At 39.0% G+C, this 26,837-nt stretch overlaps 2 protein-coding genes across 11 annotated transcripts in view; one reads left to right on the top strand and one right to left on the bottom strand.

Moving 5' to 3' along the window:
• The window catches only part of DNAJC12 (DnaJ heat shock protein family (Hsp40) member C12), a 49,300-nt gene extending 47,926 nt beyond the window's left edge, over positions 1 to 1,374 (bottom strand). Inside the window, exon 1 of one of the 4 annotated variants that reach the window (XM_060642636.3) lies at positions 1,135 to 1,374. In XM_060642636.3, the coding sequence (XP_060498619.1) occupies positions 1,135 to 1,212 (78 nt within the window). In that variant the 5' untranslated portion in view covers positions 1,213 to 1,374. The remainder of the gene's footprint in view (positions 1 to 1,134) is intronic. The other 3 variants (XM_060642637.3, XM_060642638.3, XM_060642635.3) reach the window with 3 other exon arrangements.
• A 5,698-nt stretch (positions 1,375 to 7,072) lies between these two features.
• The window catches only part of SIRT1 (sirtuin 1), a 63,708-nt gene continuing 43,943 nt past the window's right edge, over positions 7,073 to 26,837 (top strand). For 2 of the 7 annotated variants that reach the window (XM_060642629.3, XM_060642621.3), the window contains exons 1-4: positions 7,073 to 7,196; positions 20,636 to 20,700; positions 20,945 to 21,110; positions 24,714 to 24,807. The gene's annotated coding sequence lies outside the window, so the exon portion shown is untranslated. Of the gene's footprint in view, positions 7,197 to 20,635; positions 20,701 to 20,944; positions 21,111 to 23,555; positions 23,615 to 24,713; positions 24,808 to 26,837 lie in introns of all 7 variants that reach the window. The other 5 variants (XM_060642632.3, XM_060642628.3, XM_060642622.3 and 2 more) reach the window with 4 other exon arrangements.

Below are 26,837 nucleotides of genomic sequence, written 5' to 3'. Positions count from 1 at the left end.
TGAAACAAAGATAAATAGAAAAATATTTTGCTTGAAAATATTAATATTAATAGCTATGTTTTAGTAATAAAACATTTTAGTAACTATTATATAAAATATAAGATAATATACTCAATAATATAATTGAAATATACTTCATATTCATCTCAATAGTATTTAAAACATTGGAAAACTAGGAATCAATGAAATACTTAACAATAAGAAAATAATCAATTGTGATACAACAATAAAATGAAATATGCAACATTAAACTACATATGAAGAGTGTTTAATGGCATGGACAAATCCTTGTTATAATGTTAGCGGGTAAAAAGCAGGAATCAACAAGTAAATATATAATATCTTCCCAAACATATTTCTAAATATATATATATATATATATATATATATATATATAGGAAAAAGACTGAAGTTTAATATACTGAACATTAATAGTATTATCCTTGGGAGATAATTATATCTTGGGAGATAGAATTATAAATGAGTTTTCCATAATTTTTTTAATATATGAAATTTAGAGTTTTCCATAATTTTAAAAACTTTTACAACCTTCATCATTGTCTATGTGGCCCTTTAAAAACATTATTTCATTGTAGATCAAGTGAACAACTATAGAGTTTTCACATGTTTGGTTTCAGAAGCCACCCTTTTAAGTAATTTTTAAGTTAAGATGTTAACATAAAAGGATATTTTTGGTCTATATAATTTAACTGCTCATATAAGAGTACATATTTTAATAAAATATTTTAAAATCACTAATTACCAGAAAATTACATTTCATCTCAATTATAGTATAAATTACCATAGTAAAGATACAGCTTATGTGTTCTGTAAAACACTGCCAACAGCATTACAATAAAATTTCAAATATATATTTTTAGTATATTTGAAATAGAGTCTATGGCCATGTGCCCAAATACACATATTCAATCAGAAACATCTGTAAAATCACAAAAGGACACTACTCCAGTAAAGATCTAGGATTTAAATCCCTAACTTTCTCTAAGCCAAACGTACTTTAAAGTAATGTAAGATTAGGTTTTTAGGCAATGTGACTAAAAGTTCAAAGTTAAAACCTTAAATAAAAACTTGAAAACCTGTTGTGAAAAAGAACAGCATTATCCACTGTCTTACCGAAGATAGTTCATCACATCCCAGTAACATGTAGTAATCTTCAGTATCTTCTGACCTGTAATTTAGTATTGCATCCATTTCAATTACTAAATCAGCTTTTCTTCCCTGTGAAACAAGAGACAGAATAAGCTGTGCATTAACAGGAAAAGCCTTTTTAAGTCTGGTTTTCAGCAGCACGTTCCAAACAGCAATAACCAGATTTAAGGCTGGCCACAGTCCATATAACAGATGTCATCCTAGACCTTTGTAAACTCTACCTTTCATTGGCTGTTGGCAGAAGAGAAAAGAATAAGTCATGTGCCTAACTGTTGCAGTGCTGCCTGGGATCTGTAGTTTCAGTTTATGTAAGTAATGCACACGAACCATTCCCTTCATAGGTTGGCAAAAACTGTTCATTTTTACGTACTCCCCAAATTAGCCATTTCTCCATCGCCTGTATATTTTTTACCTTTTTCTTTTTTTTTTTTTTAAGAAATAGAAGAAACTTTGAAGCAATGTAATAAAAATCTTAGAATGTGTTAAATCTGAGTAGTGGGCATTTTTCTGAGTGCTTAGAATACTTCATAATTTTTCAAACAGTCTAAGAGTAGAAGGAAATAGACTAGGAGAGCACATTTTCAATCATTTGATAATTTACTCATTAAACAAGTATTTATTGAGAATCTATTTTATGTCCAGTACAGTTGTAGGAAATGGTGTGGTAAATAAGTCTCAGTTCTCAAAGAGCTTACATTCTGATGGAGGGAGATAGACAAGAAACATGCAAATAAACAAGATCAATTAAAATAGTGATTTATGGGGTGCCTGAGTGACTCAGTTGGTTAAGCATCCGACTTCAGCTCAGGAGCGATGTCACATTTCATGGGTTTGAGCCCCAGGTCAGGCTCTGTGCTCACAGCTCAGAGCCTGGAGCCTGCCTTGGATTCTGTGCCTCCCTCTCTCCTTGCCCCTCCCCTGCTCACGCTATGTCTCTCACTCTCTCAAAAATAAATAAACATTAAAAAAAAATTAACAGTGATCTATACTATGAAGGAAATAAAACAGGACAGTGAGAAGTAGAACTGTATGATGACCACGTTTGATTCACTGTGCTATCATTCCTGAGCTGGCTGTCCAGACTCAGGAGGTATCTAGCCTAGGGTGAGTTCAGGGAGTCTGTGTTTCAGCTCACTGTGGTCCTAGGATATGCAGGTCAGTCTAGGATTTAGAGAAGAAGGTCAGTGGTCACAGATACAACATTTTAACCACCTTAACCCTTTAAACATTACCACCTTGAAAAAAGAAACATTCTCACTGAGCTCACCTAACACATTTTTTTAAGGTTTATTTTGGAAATGAAATAAAGCACTAAAGCACCATTTTACAATTCCTTCATTATATATCTTCTCTTGCTAAAATTTCTGTATGGAATTTTAAAATAAAGTATAGGTTGCTTGGGTGGCTCAGTTGGTTGAGCATCTGACTCCTGATTTCGGCTGAGGTCGTGATCCCAGGGTCATGGAATTGAGCTCTTGTCGGGTTTGGTACTGAGTGTGGAGTCTGCTTAATACTCTTTCCCTTCCAGGGTGCCTGGGGGGGACTCAGTGGATTAAGTGGCCAACTCCTGATTTTGGCTTAGGTCATGAGATCAAGCCTCGCATCCTGCTCTGACAGCTCAGAGCCTGCTTAGGATTCTCTCTCTCTGTCTCTGTCTCTCTCTCTCTCTGTCCCTTGCCTGCTTGCACTCTCTCTCTCTCTCTGAAATAAATAAGTAAATAAAATAAAGTATAAATATTTTTTTGGAAACTTCACATCCCTTGGGGTATTTGGAGGCCTACTTGAGTATCACAAAATACAGACCAGAAATAAGACCAGAACTGGCAAATGGCCTTAAAATGATGTGAAGTTGCTGCTGTCGAAAATGGTAACAAGTCATCAAAAAATCAAACATAGAGTTACCATATGATGCAGCAACTCTACTTCTGGGTATATACCTAAAAGAACTGAAAGCAAGGTGGGAGAGCCTGGGTGGCTCAGTTAGTTAAGCATCTGACTCTTAGTCTCAGCTCAGGTGTTAGCTCAGGTCTTGATCTCAAGGACATGAGTTCAAATCCAGCACTGGGCTCTGCGCTGGGCATGAAGCCTGCTTGAAAAAAAAATTTTTTTTAAACTGAAAGCAAGGACTTTAACAGGTATTTGTACACCCATGTTCATAGCATCATTATTCACAATAGTCAAAAAGTAGAAGCAAACCAAGTGTTTGACACAGGAATAAACAAAATGTGTTATACACATACAATGGAATTGTATCCAGTCTTAAAAAGAAAGGAACTTTTTTTTTTTAATGTTTGTTTATTTTTGAGAGAGAGAGAGAGCAAGCAGAGGAGGGGCAGAGAGAGAGAGAGAGGGAGACACAGAATCCAAAGCAGGCTCCAGGCTCTGAGCTGTCATCACAGAGCCAGATATGGGGCTCGAACCCACGAACCATGAGATCATAACCTGAGCCAAAGTCAGACGCTTAACCGACAGAGCCACCCAGAAGGAAGGAACTTCTGACACACACTACAACATGGATGAATCTTGAAGACATTATGTTCAGTGAAATAAGCCAATCACAAAAAGACACATTCTGTATTATTCTACGTATATGAGATACCTAGAGTAGTCAAATTCATAGAGACAGAAAGAAAAGTAGAGGTTACCAGGAGCTGAGGGGAGGGATGAATGGAGAGTTATTGTTTAATGGGTATGGAGTTTTAATTTGGAGAGATGACAAAAGTTGCAGACACGGATGATGGTGATGGTCACACAACTATGCCAATGTAGCCAATGCCACTGAACTGTATATTTAAAATAGTCAAAGTGGCCAATTTTATGTTATATATGTAAATATTTACCACAATTTTTTTAAAAAGTTATATAAACACTAGACAACTTTGACTAAAAAAAATATTGCTCTTTTACTCTCGATCCTGAGAACAGTGAGGACAATGCTTTGATGTTGTCCTGAAGAACAAAAAGAAAAGATTATTATGAAAGGAATTTTGGTAAAGCACTCTCTTCAGTTTTTCGAATGCAACTGGAAGGATCTTTCTCCTAAACCACCATGTTTTCACATTCTGAATATTTAAGTTCGTAAAGAGTCCCAGTCAGCATATGCCAGCAGCAGAAGAAATTGGTACATCCTTTCTGAATTGGAAATTGGCATATCAGAAGTCAGGATTTTAAATGATCTTTGTCTAAGAAATTTCATACCTAGAAACTTATCCAAAGATTATAACCAAGAACAAAGATATAGCAATAATGATGGTTATTTTTACCAAAACATGATTATACAATGAACATATTTTAGGAAAATTAAATGCTTAGCAATCATACAAATAATGTCCACATACAGTAGTATACCATGTGGTCATTTAAACATTTTTTTAAGTTTTTATTTATTTATTTAAAATAATGAGAAAGAGAGAGAGAAAGCGTGCACCAGCAGGGGAGGGACAGAGAGATAGAGGGAGACAGAATCTGAAGCAGGCTCCAGGCTCTGAGCTGTCAGCACAGAGCCCCAGGCAGGGCTCAAACCCACAAACCGTGAGATCATGACCTGAGCTGAAACCCAGAGACAGACACCCAACCAACTGAGCCATCCAGATGCCCCTCACAATATTTAATTTTAAAAATTTACTTTAATCTACATGTTTTATATCATATATTATGAAAAAATATATTGTAAGTTTACAAGTATAAGGCAATCTACCTTTTTTTCTAAAGGATGATTTTGGAAATAACTTTGTCTTATATCTTATATTCTTAGGTTTTAAAATCATTTTCAGAAATGTTTTCTCTTTTTTAACTCAGAAAAGTTTTCATTACTTACTTTAAAATAGATTACCAGACTTTGGGGGGCATAAAAGGTTACCAGGGGGCACCTGGGTGGCTCAGTTGGTTAAGCAGCTGACTCTTGATTTCAGTTCAGGTCATGATTTCATGGTTCGTGAGATTGAGCCTTATATGGGGCCCTGCGCTGACAGAACAGAGCCTGCCTGGGATTTTCTCTCCTGTCTCTGCCCCTCCCCTGTCCATGTTCTCTCTCTCTCTCTCCCTCTCTCAAAATAAATAAATAAACATTTAAAAAAAAAAGAAAAAGAAAATGCGTTCCCCCCACAAAAACTTTAAAAAACAAACAAACAAATAAATAAATATATAAAGAAAGAGCGAGCAGATGTTTTGAGAAAAGTTGGAGTGCCACTTATTTATTTCTACTCTTTCCCCGAAATTAACCTTCAAACCTAGCACAGCATGTCATTATAGGGAATATATATATATTTTTTCAAGTTTATATATTTATTTTGAGGGAGAGAGAAAACAGGATATGGGCAGAGAGAGAGAGGGGAGAGAGAGAATCTCAAGCAGGCTCCGCACTGTCAGTGCAGAACTCAATGTGGAGTTCAAACCCACGAACCATGAAATCATGACCCACGCCAAAATCAAGAGTCGGATGCTTAACTGACTGAGCCACCCAGGCGCCCCTATACGGTGTATTGTTAATGCCCATTGGGGTTTTCTCCCAATAAAGGTACCAAAAATCATGTTGGGACCAACTGGCTAATATTTGGAGAAATGATAAAGCTAGAACCGTCCCTCCTTATGCCAAAATAAATTACATATAATCAAATAACCCAGAAACCATCGAGAAAATTAATAAACATGAGTATATAAATATTAAGTGCATTTGTGCAGCACAAAAAATACAAAAGTAAAATCAGGTTAATAATGTACAGGGAGAACAATTTCACAATTCCCATAATAGACAAAAGACCAACTTCCCTAATTTACAAAAAGTGCAGACAAATCAATAAGAACAAGGTTAACAATCCAATAGAAAACTGGGCTGAGAATACAGCTACTCTCAGAAATATAGATGGCCGATACACATAGGAGTGCAACCTTACTTATCACTATGAAATTTAAAGGAAGAAAAATTGTTCACCTCTCGGAGAGTGGAATTTCTAAAGTTTGATAATACCCAATCCTAAAGCAGAAGTAAGGAAGTAAACACCTTCATACATTGCTAGATAAGAGTGTAAACTGGCACCATTTGGCAAGTTGGTAGTATTTATTAACTTTTATAAAGCTTATATCTCGTTGTGCTTGCTTTGGCAGCACATATAATAAAGCTTATATCTCGTTAACTGGGCAATTTTGTCTCTGAATTTACCCGGATTTACACCAAAATATGTTCAAGGTGATCATTGCAACAGTCTTTGCAGCAGAAAAAAAATCAGAAACAGCCAAAATGTCCCTCAATGAGATGGAGAAGAAGATGGCAATTTGTGGAATAAATTACTGTACAGCCATTAAAAAGAGAGTAGGATAGCTCTTTCTGTACAGTATGGAAAGATGTCTAACATGGATTATCAAATGAAAAAGGAAGTTTGAGAAGAGTATTAAAGCACTATCACTTTTGTGTACTTTTTAATAGTGTGTACATTTGCACTTTTAATTTTTTTCTTTAAAAAGATGGTGCTTTTCTTTTAAGGGAGGGGAGCTGGGCAGATACAGAAGAGAGGCTTTTAGTTTCAGTTTATACTTTTCTGAACTGTTTGTACCAGGTCAATGTATTCATCCCACCAATTTTGATTTCTCGTTATGCTTTTTAATATTTTCAAAGAGCAACTACCATTTGTTTTATTTACATATGGCCATTGAATAAAACCCTTAAAAATGCATAGTGCAAAATATATAGTAGCAATCACGTAGAACTTTTTAACAAAGTTAAAGTTCTTTACACCTCAAGACTCGCTGAGTCAGATGCCCAACCTCAGGACCAACCAGATCAGAGAAACACCCAATCTCCTCAAGTCTGAGAAGCCTCACCCACTCTGGGACTACAACTCCCACAAGACATAGAGGGATTAGAGGGAAAGGGGCATCTTGGGAAGTCCTAGTTACTTCCGGCCTCTGGGAGCCATCCCTCCGGAAGTGCTTGTGGCTTCTGTCTTGGGGTTTTTTACAAATGCCTAGTCTTTAAGTGGGAAAGAAAAAACAGCTAAGGTCAGCAAGACAGAAAGGAGAAAAGTTGGAAGGTAAGAGACCACAAGCCTCAGAAGCACTGAGCGAGAATAAAAATTAGGCAGCCTATGGGGTGCCTTAGTGGCTCAGTCGGTTGAGCGTCTGGCTCTTGGTTTTTGCTGTGGTGGGTTGCAGCCCGGCTTTGGGCTCTGAGCTGACAGTGCGGAACCTGCTTGGGATTCTTTCTCTCTCCCTCTGTCTCTGCCCCTGCCCTGCTTGCTCGCTCTCTCTTTCTCTCTCTTTCTCTCTCTCTCTCAAATAAATAAATAAATAAATTTTTAAAAAGAAAGGAAAAAGAAATTGGGCAGCCTATAGGTGAGCTCTGGGCAGCCCCTAGAGTTGTCCTCAGATTGGCCGCTCTCCTGCCTCTCGCTTTTCCTTATACTCTCGCGCCAAATTTCTGTCCTGCTAAACAAAATTGGCACTTTTTCCTTGCGGTTTTCTGGAACTCGAGCTTTCAAGGCACTAAACCCAAGTTCCAGAAACTGCTTGCAACCCTTCGTCCTGATTTCCCACAACGCAGGCCCCCATCCCCCTGCTTAGGCTGGGATCCTGGACACCATTTATCACAGGCACTGTGATAAAAAGGCCTCGATTTTATCTTAGCTCCTAGCTTTCAACTCCTGCTCCTCAGAATCTACTGCTCCATTCCAGCATGCGATCCAGCAGAAATAAACGGAGCCTGCCAGGACCTTAGACTCCAAATATGTCAGTGTCACCAATTTGTAAAACAACCTAATAAAATCCTTCCCTGGCTGTGAGAACAAAATAGCATTTTGAGACAAGTACAGGATATGTTAAAACAGAGTATTTTTGTTAAGTCAGACATCGAATAGAATTTGAGAAAGAGTCCTTAAAAAGGCTGTTGAAACATTGCTTTGAAGTTTTAATCAGTGATCCCGTTGTTAAAATGGTGTGTAGGGATATGGATGGTGGTGGGGAGTTTGTGCGTGTGGAAAGAGGGTATGTGGAAACTACTCAATTTTGCTGTGAAACTAAAATTCTAAAAAGTAAAGTTTTTATTAATTTAGAAAAATAATAGTAAGAACAGAAAATATAAAAACCACCATTATGGGGCTCCTACTATATGCTAGTGGTAAAGCTGCTTTGATTGCTGCTGTGTCTGACTCTTGAGCCGACTGTGAAGAAAATACATAAAAACACTACATCAAATTACCTGGCCAGAATTTTGGCCTATTGGAAAATGCACATGACAAGGCTGTTAGGAGACCTGATTTCTAGCATCAGCTCTCCACTGGCTCCTTGTTGAGCCATACTTCCTTGACTTCCTTGAGCAATGATTCTCAACCTTAAAGGCTCATACAAATGATCTGGTGATCTGGTTAAAGGCCAACTGCTGTTTCAGGATATCTGGGTGAAGTCTGAGATTGTGCATTTTTGACCATGACCCAGATGAAGTCCCTGTTGATCCAGGGATCACACTCAGAATAGCAAAGGACTTGAGATCCTTTCATGCTCCGACACTCACACTCGGTAGTTCTTTCCCCTCTAACCTTAGTGCCTCTACTCTCAAGGAATTATTAAAGGATCTGTCAAAAAGGAGAGTGACTAGCGGCACCTGGGTGGCTCAGTTGGTTGGGTGTTGGACTCTTGATTTCGGCTCATGATCTCAGGGTTCGTAAGATCAAGCCCCGCATCAGGCTCTGCAGTGATGGCACAGAGACTGCTTGGGATGCTCTTTCTCTCCCTGTCTCTCTACCCCTTCCATGCTTGTGCTCTCTCTCTCTCTGTCTCTCTCTCTCTCTCCCTCTGTCTCTCTCTCTCAAAATAAAAAGAAAAAGGAAAGGGGCATTACTAAAAATTCCTATCTTGAGACAAAATTAAAAATAAAAAATAACTATTTAAACTATGCTAGTAATGCCTCTAGAAAGATATACAAGTAAGAGTACTTTCCTTCAGAGAGGAGGACTAGGTGGCCCAAGTACAGGCATGGTGGGTTAACTTTACTATATACTTTCATACCTTTGGAATTTTTACTAAGTGTGTATTTTCAATTAAAAAAAATTTTTTTAATGTTTATTTATTTTTGAGACAGAGAGAGACAGAGCATGAATGGGGGAGTGTCAGAGAGAGAGGGAGACACAGAATCTGAAGCAGGCTCCAGGCTCTGAGCTCTCAACACAGAGCCCGACGCAGGGCTCGAACTCACAGACCGTGATATCATGACCTGAGCTGAAGTCGGACGTTTAACCGACTGAGCCACCCAGGCGCCCCAATTTTTAAAAATTACTCATTTTAATGATCATTAAAAAAGTGGTTAATATGCCATTTGTGAGTAAACAAGTCACTAAATTATTGGTTTGCATCTATTAGCATAACAGATTAAAAAAAATTTTTTTTAATGTTTATTTCTGAGAGAGACAGAGCATGAGCAGGGGAGGGATAGAGAGAGAATGAGACACAGAATGCGAAGCAGGCTCCAGGCTTGGCTGTCAGCACAGAGCCCGATGTGGGACTCAAACCCGTGAACCATGAGATCCTGACCTGAGTGAGGTCAGATGCTTAACCAACTGAGCCATCCAAGTGCCCGTAACAGATTTTTTTTTAAGTTTACTTATTTTGAGAGAGAGCACGAGAAGGGGAGGGGCAGAGAGAAAGAGGGAAAGAGAGAATCCCAAGCAGGCCGCTGATCTAGGGATCACACTTGGAATAGCGAAAGACTTGAGATCCTTTCAAACTCTGACACTCACACTCAGCAGTTCTTTCCCCTCTAACCTTAGTGCCTTTACTCTCAAGGAATTATTAAAGGATTTGTCAAAAAGGAGAGTAACTAGGGGCACCTGGGTGACTTAGTTGGTTAAGCATCCGACTCTTGATTTTGGCTCATGATCTTAGGGTTCATAAGCTCGAGCCCTGAATCAGGCTCTGCAGTGATGGTGTGGTAACTGCTTGGGATTTTCTCTCTCCCTCTCTCATGCTCTCTCAAAATAGATAAATAAGCTTTTTTTTTTTTTTTTTTTTTTTTTTTTTAAAGAGGGGCGCCTGGGTGGCTCAGTTGGCTCAATTTCTATATAACCGGCTCAGGTCATGAACTCAGGTTCATGAGTTCCAGCCCTGCATGGGGCTTGCTGCTATCAATGCAGAGCCTACTTCGGATCCTCTGTCCCCCTCTCTCTCTGCCCCTTCCACGATGGTTCTATCTCAAAATAAATAAATAAACTTTAAAAAAAAGGGCGCGGGGGGCGGGGGGACAAAGTGAATTGTTGGAGAAGCTATGTAGAAGCAGTGAGCTGACCAAGAAGGGAGAGAGACATAATTTATCCAGGTGGAGAGAAGACAGAGCAGTATAGGCCCGAGAAAAGACTCAGAAGAGATGGTGACCAGGACCCTGGATATTTAAGCCATGCAGTTGCAAGACAACTGAACCCTAGCATTTTCCTCATGTTTTAATTTTAAAATCTGATGATTTTGCTGGCCCCTGCTTCATGATGTACAGGCGGTGATTGTAAAAATAACTGTAGCGATTTTGGGGTTTTCTCCACCCACCATTTAGCAAGAATTATGCAATTTCAAGAATTCAAACTTCTGAGTATGTCAGTTTCATTAAAGTTTTTTTTAGCTCTCCTGCTGTGAAACAGCCACCAGCACTACCTCGTGATTGCCACTAGAGGGACTAGAACCGAAGGAATCATCAAGCTTCACTGTATTAGATTCCTACTGCATACTAGATTCTTACTCAACATTCTGCATTTTAAGAAACACTTTTTTTGAAGCATATTTCTTATTTATGCACTTTTAAATACTTTTAAAAATCAAGGCTCCTCTGAAAGATATAAAATTTAAAGAGTACTATTGACCATTATCCCCAATACCCACCAACAAAATAGCCACTTAATAATGTTGATTCCTTTTTTTTTTTCCTAATGTTTATTTATTTTTGAGAGAGAAAGAGCGTCAGCAGGGGAGGGACAGAGAGAGAGAGAGAGAGAGAGAGAGGGAGACACAGAGACTCCAAAGCAGCTCCAGGCTCTGAGCTGTCAGCACAGAGCCCAACACAGGGCTCAAACTCTCAGACCTTGTGATCATGAGCTAAAGTCTGACGCTTAACTGACCAAGCCATCCAGGCGCCTCTATAATGTTAAGATGTTTGTGTGTCCTTCCAAATATTTTCAATTTCTATATGAATATATGTATTATTCTTCTTTTTTTTTTTAAGTTTATTTATTTATTTTGAGAGAGAGAGAAAGCACACAAATGGGGGAGGATCAGAGAGAGAGGGAGAGAGAGAATCCCAAGCATGCTCCATGCTGTCAGCACAGAGCCGATGCAGGGCTCAAACTCACACACTGTGAGATCATGACCTGAGCTGAAGCCAAGAGTCAGACATTTAACTGACTGAACCACCCTGGTGCCCCAAACATATGTATTATTCTTTTATTTAAAACCGTGATCTATCTTCTGACTACCACTGTGACTTTATCTCCTACCACCTTCCCCCTGTTATGCAGACTGTATTCCAGATCTTCAAACTTGCCAACTTGTTTCAGCTTTAAGACCTTTGCACTGACTATATTATTTTCCTGGACCACTCTTTTCCCACATCTTTCTCATGCGGGGGTCAGCTTATTTGTCACTTCCTCAGGCTTTTTGTGACATCCATCAAATAAATATTCCCTACCGAAGTCAGTCTCTGTTACCTTTGTTTATTTATGTGCTTGCATACTTATGCACTACTAAAATGTAATCTTTATGACAGCCAGAGCCATAGCTGCCTTGTTTACTTCATATCCCTAGATTCTAGAACATAAATTAGGGACTCAAAAGGTATCTGTTAACTGAATAAATGAAAAAGTGTTGTACATACTATTCTGCAACTTGTTTTTTCACTTAATATATCTTGTACAGGTTGTATTTTACTTTTTGTGGATAAGCTTTAGTCTTTTATTTCAGTTATATTCTGTATTTAATTTTTTAGATATTCACATGGCTCAAAAATAAAACAATATAAAAAGGTATTCAGTGGAAAGTCTTGCATTTACTTCTACCATCTACCTAGTTCCCACTCAACCAGATAATCATTTATATTCATTTATTGTGTATCCTTCCTTATGCAAATACACATATATTTATTATTTTCTTCCTTTTTTACACAAAAGAGTGGCAGGTTATGTATACTGTTTCTATACTTCATTTGTTTAACCAAGCACAAACCCAGAATTTATATATGGATTTATAATTTATTTTACTCAATTCTCTATTAATGGACGTTTAGTTGTTTTCAATTTTTAATCACTGTTTTCAATTGTAATCATTGTTGCAATAATTATTTTCATGCTCAATAAATGTACAGTAGAATAAATTCCTGGAAGTGGAATGATTAAATAAAAAGGTGTGTGTATATTGAATCATGAGCGATCTTACCAAACTTCCCTCTGAGAAGATTGCCTCAATTTATATCCCCACCAACAGTGTACAAGAGCACTAACTTCCCCACACTCTTTCCCATCATAAGTATTATTGACTTGAAAATATTATTTCATCCAATCTGATGGATGAAAAATGGTTGCTCATTGTTTTCTCATTTCTTTAATCATGAATGAAGTTGAACACCTTTTCATATTTTAAAAATAGTTTTATTGATACACATTTCACATGCCATATAATTCACCCACTTAAAGTCTATTTAGTATATTCACAACCATCACCATAATCCATTTAAAAAAAATTTTTTTTAATGTTTATTTTATTTTTGAGAGAGAGAGAGAGAGCACAAGCAGGGGAGGAGCAGAGAGAGAGGGAGACACAGACTCCAAAGCAGGCTCCAGGCTCTGAGCTGTCAGTGCAGAGTCCAACATGGGGCTTGAACTCACGAACCATGAGATCATGACCTGAGCTGAAGTCAGACACTTAACCAACTGAGCCACCCAGGAGCCCCACCATAGTCCATTTTAGAATATTTGCATCACCTCAAATAGAAACCTGCATCCTTTTGTTTTTGTTTTTAAGTGAGTTCTATGCCCAGTGAGGGGTGTGAATTCATGACCCTGAGATCAAGAGAGTCACATGTCCCACCGACTAAGCCAGCCAGGTGCCCCAAAACCTGTATCCTTTAGATATTAGTCCCTTTCCCCCCTGTTGCCCCAGGTCCTAAGAAACCACTAATCTCCTTTCTGTCTCTACATATTTGCCTTTTCTGGATATTGCATAGAAATAGAATCATATGTGTTTTTTTATGACTAGCTGCTTTCACTTAGCATAATGTTTTTAAGATTCATCTATGAATTCAGCATGTATAGTGATTCATTCCTTTTTATGGTCAAATAATATTCTGTCATGTGGATATACATTTTTTAATCCACTTGCCATTGATGAACATTTCTGTTGTTTCCACCGTGTATTTTTATAGCAACATACAATTTTAGTGCAGCCAAGGACCTTAGGATTGTGAAGATGATACTACATTTAGCAAATAGTCTCCTTAACTACTGAGTCATTTCTGGTGGGTAAAACATTAGGCTGGGAAACACAACACTGAAAATATCAACCTTGCCACAGCAGGACTCTGTGTAATTTTAATGTTTCTTTTCTTTGAGCCTTAGTTTGTGTATTAGCTCAGGCTGCCATAATAAAATACCATACACTGGGTGGCTTAAACAACAGGAGTCTATTTCTCAGTTCTGGAGGCTAAGAAGTCTAATATCAAAGTGATGGCCAATTTGGTTCCTTGGTGAGGAACTTTTTTCTGTCTGCAGATGGCCACCTGCTCACAGTCCTCATGTGGCAGAGAGAAGGAGCTCTAGTCTCTTTCTCTAAGTCTTCCTTGGAGATACTAATCCCATCATGGGGCTTCACCCTCATGACCTCATCTAAACCTAATTACCTCCCAAATACCCTACCTCCAAATCTCATTGCAGTTGGGCATTAGGGCTCCAATGTGTGAATTTGGGGGGAGAGAGAGGGCACAAGCATCAGTCCATAACAGTTTCCCAAACTTAAACTCACTGCTACCTACACATCAACTAAGGAAGAACGAAATAGGATCAAGATCTTGAATTTCTTAGAGAAACGCTTACCCAAAAAAAGGAAGTGGAAAAAGCTAACTAATGAAGAAATAGGATAACTTCTACATAGTTCCTGTGGAGTATATACCTCAAATATGAATCATGCTGATATGTCTGTCCTTGAGTTCTTACGACAAACTAAATTAAGCAGTTAGACTTAGATAATTTACTAAATAAGGTTATTTAAATGCAATAAGCATTCGCGTGGAAGATCACCTAAGAAGAATCACAAAATGCGGAACCACAGGCTATGCCTACTGTAGTAGTATTTCTCAGCACCGGTATTTTGAATTTTTTTTAAATGTTTATTTGTTTTTGAAAGAGAGAGGGCGATGGACAGAGGATCCTAAGCCAGCTGGTGGCAGCGAGCCCCAATGTGGGGCTCGAACTCACAAACTATGACATCATGACCTGAGCCGAAATTGGAAGTTCAACTGACTAAACCACCCAGGTGCCCCAGCACTGGTACTTTGGATGACACAAGGTTAAGACTGTCTCATGCATTGTAAGATATTTAACATTCTGGTGCTCCAAATTAATAAATGCCAATAGTGGTCTCCAATTATTGTGACTATGGAAAATTCCCACTTACTATTTCCAAATGCTACATGGGGGTGAGGTAGTACTGATGAAATATTCTAGTCCAGGTCATGCATTATATAAATGAGGAAAACAGTCCAGAGAAGTCATTGAGCCAGATGATCTGACTTCTTCCCAAATGTTCTTTCCATTGTTGTATATAACACTTGCTCCTCACTCTCACTACTCAAAGTTAAAGGAGGAGCCGTTCTCCACTGAAATCCTACCCTTACTTGCCCACATCTTTCTTGCCTTTCCTTTCTATCCCTTTTTTCTCATTTTTCAATACAATAGTCCAATTAAACCATTTCATCCATTTATTTTAACACATTTATTGGACACCTAATATGTTTCATGTTCTGGGCTAGGGGCTAGAAACACAGTGGTGAACAAAACAGACATGGCCACTACCCTTGTGGATAAACTGAAAGCGATGAACAATTTTAAAGTAGAATAAACGCATATAGATATATAATTATTAATTGTGATAGTGACAAATGAAAAGAACAAAGGGAATTGGAATTTGGAATTGAGGCACAAGGGAATACCTCTGAGAGGAAGTAACACTTAAGATGATGCCTGAAGGCCAATAGGAGTGAAGAGGAATACAGCTGAGCAAAGACCCTGAGTTGGAAGGTGCTGGGAAGGAAGGCCTTTGTGGATAGAACACCATTATAATGAGCACAGGGTAGAGTTGGGAGACAGTGCTGGAGGACTGACTGAGAGGGATACAGGGCCTTGCTGGCCACAAGGAGGAGTCTGGATTTTATTCCAAGAGTAAATATCCAATTTGTGTCTTAAATTTTCAGTATATGTGCTGCCGAAGTGAGCACTGTGTCTTAAATTTTTAAAGAGCAGGGATGCCTGGCTGGCTCAGTCGGAAGAGTATGTGACTCTTGATCTCAGGGTCATGAGTTCAAGCCCCACGTTGGGAGAAGTAGAGATTACTTAAATAAATAAACTTTAAAAATAAGTAAATTTTAAAAGATCACTGTGATAAAGCTCATGATGTGAGATTCCATTTCAGCAAAGTGCAAGAACTGGCAAAACTGATGTAGGTTAATAAAAGAAGAGCAGTTCCCTGATGAATGGGGAGAGTGGGAGACTGAAGGGCATAAAGAAACTTCCTGGGGTGATGATGGCCATATGGATGTATTCATTTATCAAAACTCATCAAAATGTTAAGCTAATATTTGTGCATTTTACTGTATGTACTTTTTACCTCGATTAAAAACATAGAGGTCATTCTGGCCACAGGTACTTTAGAGAAGCAGCTTTGTCAGTGGCGAGTTGACAAGCCAAGAAAGAATTCAGAGCCAAACTCTTAAACAGGCAAGTGTTTAATAGCAATTCAAACAAAGGTACATTCTAGAGACGAAAAGTGGGCACGTCCAAAGGTGGCAGATTCCCCAAGAGGGATCAGGACTGTTTTTCTTTCTTTTTTTTTAATTATTATTTCTTTTAAAATGTCTATTTATTCATTTTGAGAGAGAGAGAGGGAATGTGTGTGTGTGCGTGGGGAAGGGGCAGAGACAGAAGGAGAGAGAGAATCCCAAGCAGGCTGACAGCACAGAGCTCTATGAGGGCCTCGATCTCACAAACCTGGACATCATGACCTGAGTCAAAATTAAGAGTCCAAAATCAACAGTTGGGCACTTAACCGACTGAGCTTTTATTATTTCTTTTAAAGCAGTCTCTATGCCCAGTGTGGGCTAGAACTCACAGCCCCCAAGATCAAGAGTCTAGGGCTTTACCTACTGAGCCAGCCAGGTACTCCTTTTTTTTTTTTTTTTTTTTTTTTTTTCCTTAAATGTTTATTTATCTTTATGCTGCGTTCAAACCCTCACACCACGGGATCATGACCTGGCTGAAGTTGGGCACCTGACAGCCACCCAGGCACCCTGCCAGGTACTCATTTTTATGTTTAGGTAGGTTTTGGGTCATACTGAGGGTGGTTCTTGACCAAGGTTGCAGCCAATCAGCTAAGGGACTCCTCCTGGTTGAGAGGGGCAGTTTGGAGCCCTCTGTGGTCTATGTCAGAAGTGTCAAGGCAACTTCTCCCCGCCCCCGCCCCCAGGGTTTAGGGGGTAAAAACCACAATGTAAATATATCATAATGAAGCTATAGGTTACTGTAGAGTCGTGATCCTAGGGAAGACCGCATGCATCTTTTGGAACTTGGTTTCTGCCCTTTTACCTGTCGGATAGCATTTCTTCCTCTTCATATCTAACTAACTGCGTAGTCTATCAGTATCAGGTTCAAACTACATAAAATTGAGGTTATAGACTTCCTTTAAATGTTTATTTATTTTGAGAGAGAGGGACAAACCAGGGGAGGGGCAGAGAGAGAATCCCAAGCAGGTTCCATGTGGAGGAGCCCAGTGCGGGGCTTGGACCCACAAACTGCGAGATCATGACCTGAGCTGAAACCAAGAGTTGGATGCTTAACCTTAACCTATGAGCCACCCAGGCGCCCCATAGACTTTTTTTTTTTAACCCAAGGCCCAGGAAGATTAATAAGTTAGACTCTCTCAGGCCTCAAAGAACCATTTAGTTCATTTAAAACTACTTTGCTCTAAAAGGAAGGGGGTGGGGGGAGGGAGTCAACTAGTAAATATGAAGAAATACCTTCTACATAGTTCCTGTGGAATGTATGCTCCAATTATCAATTATGCCTAACACCACATCTACTCTTGAGTTTTTACTGCAGACTAAATCCAACGTTTTGACTTATAAATAGAATATGTTAAATTCATTGAGTGTCTGCCTGGAAGTTAAGACTTGGGCTTCCCAGTTCTCTACAAAAGTGCCCATCAGTGGAGCTTCACAGGATACTGGAATCAGCTGGGCAGCTTTAAAACTATTACTGCCTGGAACCTCCCACCCCCACCCCACCCGGATATGTCAATGTAATCAGTCTGGGGTCCAGCCTCAGCATTGAAATTTTTAAGCAGTCCAAGGCCAGAAAGTAGCCAAGGTTGGAAACAAATGCCTGGGCAATTCCACCTGGATTTCTTTCTTCTATCTTTAAAACGACTCCCATCAAAGAATGACTGAGCATTTTTGCATAATAAGGGCCCTAGAAACTACCATTGCCTTCTATTGGATTATTTAACATTTATTTATTTTTGAGACAGAGAGAGACAGAGCATGAACGGGGGAGGGGCAGAGAGAGAGGGAGACACAGAATCGGAAGCAGGCTCCAGGCTCCGAGCCAGCGGCCCAGAGCCTGACGCGGGGCTCGAACTCACGGACCGCGAGATCGTGACCTGAGCCGAAGTCGGATGCTCAACCGACTGAGCCACCCAGGCGCCCCATCATTGCCTTCTATTGGATTATTTAAAGAAAACTTTAAGATTTAGATTTTGATACCTTCCCAATCCCAAGTCTCAAACTGTTTTAGTGCTGACCTGGAATCAAACTGCTCTCCAGTGCCCTATCCCCACTTTTGGGGCTCTGAGGCCCAGATTACATCTCCCTCTCTGGATATAATCTGCTGGGGGTTCAGTGCCCCATTCCCCTTGGCAATGCACTAAGTTTGCTTTTGAGTGTGTTTTCTGATTGACCTCTTCCAGCTTGCTAAATTGAAGGTTTTTTTTGTCTCCCATATCCAGCTCTCTTTGGCCTAAGAGGGAAGGAATTAATGAGAGAACAAACCCTTCCTCCCTCCTCTTTGCCCAGAAAGCTAGATGGGAGAATAGGGGAACTGCAAATCCCAGTTCAATGGGGTCAGTACAGACCAATTACATTGAAGCCTCAGGCAAAGCAAAACTACCTCCTCTGTCCTGTTGTGGTTTATTTGAAGGCACATTAATGTTTGCCCCCACATTCCCCTCAAAAAGTCTCCCTCAACTTGTTCAGGATTTATGAAATTTCCTCATTTCCATCATATCTGTATAGTGTCCCCAGAGACTTAGTTCATCACAATACTCATTTGTTGGGCACCTACCAAGTGCCAGGTTAAAACATTTCCAAGTCCCGATATTTAATTTACAGAATAAAGTGCTCTCTGTAAAACACATCCAACCGTGTACGGTACTGTTTTTTTTTAAGTGTATTTATTTATTTTGAGAGACAGAGAGTGCAGGGGAAAGGCAGAGAGAGAGAGAGAGTGAGAGAGAGAATCCCAAGCAGGCTCCTTGCAGTCAGCACAGAGCCCAACATGGGGCTCGAACTCAAGAAGCATGAGATCACTACCTGAGTCAAGATCGAGAGTCAGCCACTTAAGCAACTGAGGCACCCAGTACACCCAGTACCTTTGTTCCTTGGACCGTGCAAATGCACTGTTTGAGAATTTGTATTATAAAATGGTGAAATCCTGTGATTAAATGTTCTTTTGAATATGTAAATATGGATATAATGCAAACTTCCTAAGTAAAAAATTCAAGAATAGCATGATTTCAGAGCTGGGGAGCTGAGTCCATTGCAAATATTGTTGATACTTTAGCTGCTAAACAAAAAACATTTCACCACTGACCTTTATCCAAATTAGTCTTGAAAAATGTGATGTTTGAATTGATGTGAGATCTTCAGGAGCACGGATGTTGTTTAAAACAAAATGCATAATCCTATGTTTGAATTTTCTGTACATGAGTCCATTTCCCCATCTGAACTGTGAATTCCCAAAACTCAGGAACCTGCTTCTCGTATCAGCATACCCTTCCCCCAAGTACAGAACCAACGTTTACATGAGGTAGGTGTTCAATAAATCTGTGTTGGATTTATAGTGCTTAGAGAATGGTTCATTTCACATGGTAATTTCTGAAGTAATGTGGTGGTTAAAAGATGGCCTCTGGGAAATAAATATACTGGAGAATTATGAAGCAACAATCTGACGGGTTATCCTGCCCTCTCCAGGCAGAGGGACACCATTTCTGGCAGACCAGAGTCTCTGGAGCCCATTGAGAGGCCATTATCTACTTTTCTATTACCTGCCTCACCTGGTGTTAAGGAAAGGGAGGAAGAGAAGAATAAAGATCATGAGATACAGTCATTGACCAGGATTAACTCATATTCTAGGGCTGAGGTCTTCAAACTGGAGTACTGGAAGACTTGACAGGGAATATGTAGGTATATATAAGTTAAGGAAATTATATGCCCATACCGTCACCTATACCTTTTGGTAGCCTGATTCAGGCTATCCTTCTCCATTTCCTTTTCATGACAGCTTTCATACTTAGAAAGAAAAGTCACGCCCACCTTGGTCCACAATACTACTGCAGTGTAACAATGTCCCCAGTGTGACAACTTCTTTTTTTTTTTTTTTTTTTTAATTTTTTTAACGTTTATTTATTTTTGAGACAGAGAGACAAAGCATGAATGGGGGAGGGTCAGAGAGAGGGAGACACAGAATCTGAAACAGGTTCCAGGCTTTGAGCTGTCTGCACAGAGCCCGACGCGGGGCTCGAACTCACGGACCGCGAGATCATGACCTGAGCCGAAGTTGGCTGCTTAACCGACTGAGCCACCCAGGCGCCCCAGACAACTTCTAAGATGCCATACAAATGGACAGTAGTTGGAAATGGACCAATTTAATGTTTTATCAAGATTCCATAAGCCCTCCTTAGCTTCCTGCCTTTTCCAGACTTAAACATATTTCTGTTAAGGGTGGATCACTGATTTATAAATGGGGTATACTGGCCTTGGGATGTTCTGAAATCAGTGTGGACAATGGGAGCAATGGTAATTCGTGTTTAACCTAATTTCTTTCATCCTTCAGCTATTGTCCAAGAATGTCTTTTCATGAAGGAAAGTCTGAGAAAAGCAAAGAGAACTTAAGTTAGAAATATTGAAAGGTTTAAAATAGCTTTAGTATGAATTTAAGTTTTAAAAATTCTCTTTCATCTATTACAGCACTAATCCCCAGGATGTGTCATTAGCTGGAAAGAAAATACAGTTGAGTAGCTGAAGTAATGCAGGTTAGTAAGGCTGATTCTTTTAAATATAACTAGAAATTTTCCTTAGAATGCCTTTTTTTTTTTTTTTTTTTTTCCTTAAATAAACACTCCACCAAATGTGGGGCTGGAACTCATGGCCGGGAGATCAAGAGTCACATGCTCTACTGACTGAGCCAGCCAGGAGAACCAAATTTTTTGAGTTTTTGACACTGTATAAAACCTATAGATAAACATTTTATGTAACTTATTTTAAATTTTCTTTTAGGGTTTATTTTTGAGAGAGAGAGCACGCACAAGTGGGGCAGGGGCAGAGAGAAGAGAACAGAGGATCCGAAGCAGGCTCTGTGCTGACAGTAGCAAGCTGGATGTGGTGCTTGAACTCACGAACTGAGAAATCTGAAGTTGGACGCTCAACCAGCTAAGCCACTCAGGTGCCCCTTATGTAACTTATTTTCGATTCTGTGTTGTGGATTATCAAATACCATAGTTACCACATGTCTTATTAAATCATATCAAAAATACTTCTTCCCGTACTACAAGCCATCTGTATAAGTTTCTGATGTTGCGTAAAGTTACCATGAACCACACACTTGGTAGTTCTAAACAGCATACGTTTATTATTGCAGTTTCCATGGTTACGGAGGTTTTAACTGAATCTGCTACTCAGGGTCTCACAGTCTGCAGTCAAGGTGTACTCTGGGGGGTTGGTCTCATCTGAGGCTTGGGGTTCTATTTCAAGCTCACTGATTGTTGACAGAATTCAGTTTGGCAGTTGTAGGACTGAGGAGCCACCTTTCTTGCTGATGACAGCTGGGATCCACTCTGTTCCTAGAGGCCCCTGCAGTTCCTTGTCAGGTGGCCAGCTCACAAGGTGGCCAGGTTACCTCTCAGAAGCCAGCAGGAGAATCACTCCAGTGAGCTAAAACAGGTTTATAGAGGGGCGTCTGGGTGGCTCAGGAGGTTAAGCATCCAATTCTTGATTTCTGCTCAGGTCAGGATCTCATGTTTTGTGAGATCAATCTCCCCTTCCGGCTCTGTGCTGGCAGCACAGATACTGCTTGGGATTCTCTCTGTCTCTGTCTCTGTCTCTCCCTCTCTCTCTCTGCCCCTCCTGCTCATGCTCTCTCTCTTTCAAAAATAAGTAAACTTTTAAAAAATTTTAAAACAGGTTTATGCAATGTGAGTTAATCAAAGGAGGAGCTATCCTGCCTATTCATAGGCCCCGCCCATACCTGGGAGAAAGGATGATAGATACAGAAGGGCAGATATTCTAGGGAATATCTTAGAATTCTGCCCTCCCCCCCACCATCTTCATCTCATTCCCATTTTTAAAATGTTTAGAGGTGCCTGGGTGGCTCAGTCCGTTAAGCATCCAACTCTCAGTTTTGGCTCAGGGCATGAATTCACAGTTTTGTGGGTTCCAACCCCACATCAGTGTCAGTGCCGCACTGTCAACCACACTGTCAGTGCAGTGTCAACCACACTGTCAGTGCAGAGCCTGCTTGGGACTCTCTCTCCCTGTCTCTCTGCCCCTCCCCAGCTCATTCTGTCTCTCTCAAAATACATAAACTTAAAAAAAAATTTTTTAATGAAATGTTTAAAAATTTCTGCCTTCTATTACCAAAATACAAAATTGTATTTTAGTGGCTAGAGCAGCTGATTAATTTTTAGCATGATAAAACTTCTTCTTTTTGCTACAATACACAGGGAAAATGTGATGATGGTGTCTAGAAAAATTAGCAGAATAATTTAGGATCCATATTTAACTAATGGAATTATTTCATAATCCTTATTTAACTATTCCTTCAAAACTATATCAGAGACCAATATGCATATATAAATTTGCTTAAGAATGCCACATTTTTATAAATAATTTTAGCTGTATATTATATTGTATTATTATAAATTAAGTAATAAAAGCCTTAGATAAGGATCATGTTGAGGCACCTGGGTGGCTCAGTTGGTTAAGCATCTGACTTTGGCTCATGTCATGATCTCATGGTTTTTGAGTTCAAGCCCCGTATTGGGCTCTGTGCTGACAGCTCGGAGCCTGGAGCCTGCTTCAGATTCTGTCTCCCTCTCTCTCTGCCCAACCCCTGCTTATATCTGTCTGTCTCTCTCTCTCTCAAAAATGAGTAAATGTTAACAATTTTTTTAAAAAGATCATGTTTTATCATTATAATAAAAAATAGATTAATTTATATTACATAAAAGTTGATTTAGTCTTATTTGGTTGCTTTTAATAATCTATTTAAATTATACATTCTTAGAAAATTTTTTTCTTGAGGGGCACCTGAGTGGCTCAATCGGTTAACCATCGGAATTAGGCTCAGGTCATGATCTTACAGTTCATGAGTTTGAGCCCCACATAGGGCTCTGTGCTGACAGCATGGAGTCTGGAGCTTGTTTGGAGTTCTGTGTCTCCCTCTCTCTCTGCCCCTCCCCTGCCCCTGGTCACACTCTGTGTCTCTCTCTCAAAAGTAAATATTTTTAAAAATTGCAAAAAATTTTTTTCTTGATTAAATTTATCATTTCTGAATCAGCACCTGACTTAAACCCACAAAGTTCAAGGGAGAATATCCTCTTCCAGAAAGTAATGTGCTTCCTAGAACAGGGTTTTGGCTGCTTGGAATTTCACCAGTTACCTGCAGGTGATATTTAATCTTCATGGTGATTTTTCTTTCATAAGAATATGGTAAATTAATTGCAATTTTAATTATCTACTTTATTTCTTTTCTTTACTACTACCATCATAAATTTAAGTGATGTATTAATTTAACTATTTAGTGGATTTGCAGTCTAACTAATACACACACACACACACACAGACACACACACACACACATATTTTAAAATAATCTCTATTCCCAACGCAGGGCTTGAACTGAGGACCATGAGATCAAGTGTCGCATGCTGTACCGACTGAGGCAGCCAGGTACCCTTAACCAGCTTATATTTTAATTATAATTGCAAGAGATGCTATATTTCAAAATCTCACCTACCACACAAAAAAAACAGTTTTCTCATGTGAATGCCTTCTGTATGAATGATAAGTGATATATTCCCCAAGTTCTATGTGGTCAGGAATTGTATATTTCTTCTCCATGTTCATACCCATTTATGCATCATTATGTACTTGGTTGCCTTTTTTTTTCTTTTCTTTTCTTTTTAAGTAATCTCTGCATTTGACATGGGGCCTGAACTCCAGACCTCAAGATCAAGAGTCACATGCTCTACCAACTAAGACAGCCAGGCACTCTGTATCACATTATGTATATAGTGGATACTTTGTAGTATTGATGAAATGATCAATTGAAGACTAAGTAAAATATATTTACTTTTTAATATACTTTTTAATGTACTTAAAATATACTTTTTATTTTATTTTATATTTTATGAAATATACTTTAATATACTTAAAATATAAAAATATACTTTTTAATATACTTAAAAAGCTTATCACCAAATAGGTGAGATAATACAAATGCACAAATAACTATTTTGATGCAAGATGTGTAAAGTAAAAAATATCATGTACCAGTTTCTATAGAAACAGAGAGAAATATTCAAATATGAAAATAAGTGAAGGTTTCAAGGTAGAATTAATATTAGTGGTAAAGGAGATTTAAAAAATAGGTCCCAGGGTGCCTGGGTGGCTCAGTCATTTAGGCAACCGACTCTTGATTTCATCTCAGGTCATAATCTCACAGGTCCATGAGTTTGAGTGCCACATCAAGCTCCAAGATAAAAGTGTGAAGCTTGCTTGGGATTCTGTCTCTCTCCCTCTCTCTCTGCTCCTCCCCCATTAATTCTCTCTCTCTCTCTTTCTCTCTCTCTCTCTCAAAATAAATAAATAAACTTTAAAACTAAAAAATAGGCCCCAATAAAGTTTTAAATCAAACATATTTGATATTATTTGAACCAATAAAATTAGGTAGAAATGTCTGAGGGCTCCATAAAAGAGGTGTAAGTGGCAAAGATGTTTCCGAGAAAACATTATCACCCGGATTTCTGTCCATTTCTTCATTCTTCAGGGGCTGGCCTAATAATCACAGCATACCTTGATTTTGCTCAGGGGACTTCAACATGTCTTTGAGCTGAGCCAGTGCCTCTTCAGAAACCCACAAGGTAAGCAGAAAGCAGATCGTTCTGATCCATTATCTCTCAAGTATGGGGTAATTATTTTGAATGAGTAAATACCATGCTTCCCAGCATTAGGAATTGGGAAAGATAGAAGAGAATATTACTCATCTTAGTTTCCTCCTTTGGGTTTCTGACTCTTCCTTTGAGGCACTAGTACCAAAACTTATTTGGCTATAGGAATGATTATGAACTTTATGATTCATTAAAAAAAACATTTATTGAGCTCCAATGTTAATGCTAGACATCGAGTAAAAAGCTGAAGCCAAAAGTGAAAAAAAATAGGTGGTCATTGACCCTACAGAGTGGAAAAGAGGAGACACTCATTTAAGTTTTTTTTTTTATTAAAAAAATATTTTTTAACATTTATTTTTGAGAGAGAGAAAATAAGCATGAGTGGGAGAGGGGCAGAGAGAGAGAGGGAGACAGAATCCGAAGCAGGCTCCAGGCTCTGAGCTGTCAGCACAGAGCCTGATGCGGGGCTCAAGCATGTGAACCATGAGATCATGACCTGAACCAAAGTCGGACGCTTAACTGACTGAGCCACCCAGGTGCCCCCTCATTTAAGTTCTTATAACATTATTAAATATCTTTGAAAGTCCTGTTATATTTTAAATAAGTTATTTAGAGAAGTAACAGTTTGTATTTTAGTAATTTGTGAGTTGATCTTATGAAGCATGAGTGATCAAGTGTTTTTTTGTTTCTTCATTTATTCTTTCTTTTTTATTGAGGTATCATTGACATATAATGTTATATTAGTTTCAGGTATACAACCTGATAATTTGATATGTGTATATATCAGAATATTGTGAAATAATTACCATAATAAGTCTTGTTAACATCTGTCACCTACACATTGTTACAGATATTTTTCTTGTGATGAGAACTTTTAAGATCTGCTCTTAGCAACTTCCAAATATACAATGCAGTATTATTAACCATAGTCAACATGCTGTACAATACATCACCCAAGACTTATTTATTTATTTTTTTACTGTTTATTTATTTTTGAAAGAGAGAGACAGAGAGTACAAGTGGGGGAGGGGGAGAGAGCCGGAGAGAGAGAGAATCCCAAGAAGGCCTGGCATTGTCAGCATGGAGCCCAACGCAGGGCTTGATTTCACAAACCGTGAGATCATGAACTGAGCCGAAATCAAGAGTCAAACACTTGACTGACTGAGCCACCTAGGCACCCCAGTAGTGTGGTTTTTAGAATGTAGCAAAAGCTACAATTTCCTCAGGAAAATGAGGTTGGTTGTGAGGTTCAAACAAGAACCATGAGAAGAGGCTTAGAAACTGTGAAAGGTACTAATCACCATTAGTAGTAGTAGTATTAGACCCTGTTTTAGAGCCTCCCCTAGTGGTAATGAGCTGGGAAGTGTTTAATATATTAAATATAAATATATGCTCAACCGACTGAGCCACCCAGGCGCCCATAAATATAACTATATGCAATATACTTTACTCGGAAGACAAATCAGCATTGTCTTCAATAGTATCAAGAAAAGCATCAAATTTGGGGTGCCTGGGTGGCTCAGTAGGACAAGCGCCCAACTTTGGCTCAGGTCATGATCTCACCATTCATGGGTTCAAGCCCCGAGTCAGACTTTGTGCTGACAGCAAGCAGCCTTAAGCCTGCTTCAAATTCTGTGTCTCCCTCTGTCTCTTCTGTGCCCCTCCCCCACTTGCACTCTCTCTCTCTCTCTCTCTCAAAAATAAATAAAACATTAAAAATTAATTTTTAATTTTTTTAGGTTTATTTACTTTGAGAGAGAGACAGTGCAAGTGGGGGAAGGGCAGAGTGAGAGAGAGAGAGAGAGAGAGAGAGAGAGAGAGAATCCCAAGCAGGCTCCACATCTCCAGTGCAGAGCCTGACGCGGGACTTGAACTCACTAGGCAAGATCATGACCTGAACCAAAACCAAGAGTTGAATGCTTAACTGACTGAGCCACTCAGGGACCCCACATTTAAAAATTTTTTAATGTTTTATTTATTTATTTTGAAGGAGAGAGAGAGAG

Source organism: Panthera onca, chromosome D2 (genome assembly GCF_046562875.1).
Source record: "Panthera onca isolate mPanOnc1 chromosome D2, mPanOnc1 haplotype 2, whole genome shotgun sequence".
In the NCBI taxonomy this organism is placed as follows: domain Eukaryota; kingdom Metazoa; phylum Chordata; class Mammalia; order Carnivora; family Felidae; genus Panthera; species Panthera onca.
Note: the sequence above shows the minus strand (reverse complement) of the source record. Positions and strands in the feature narration are given on the sequence as shown.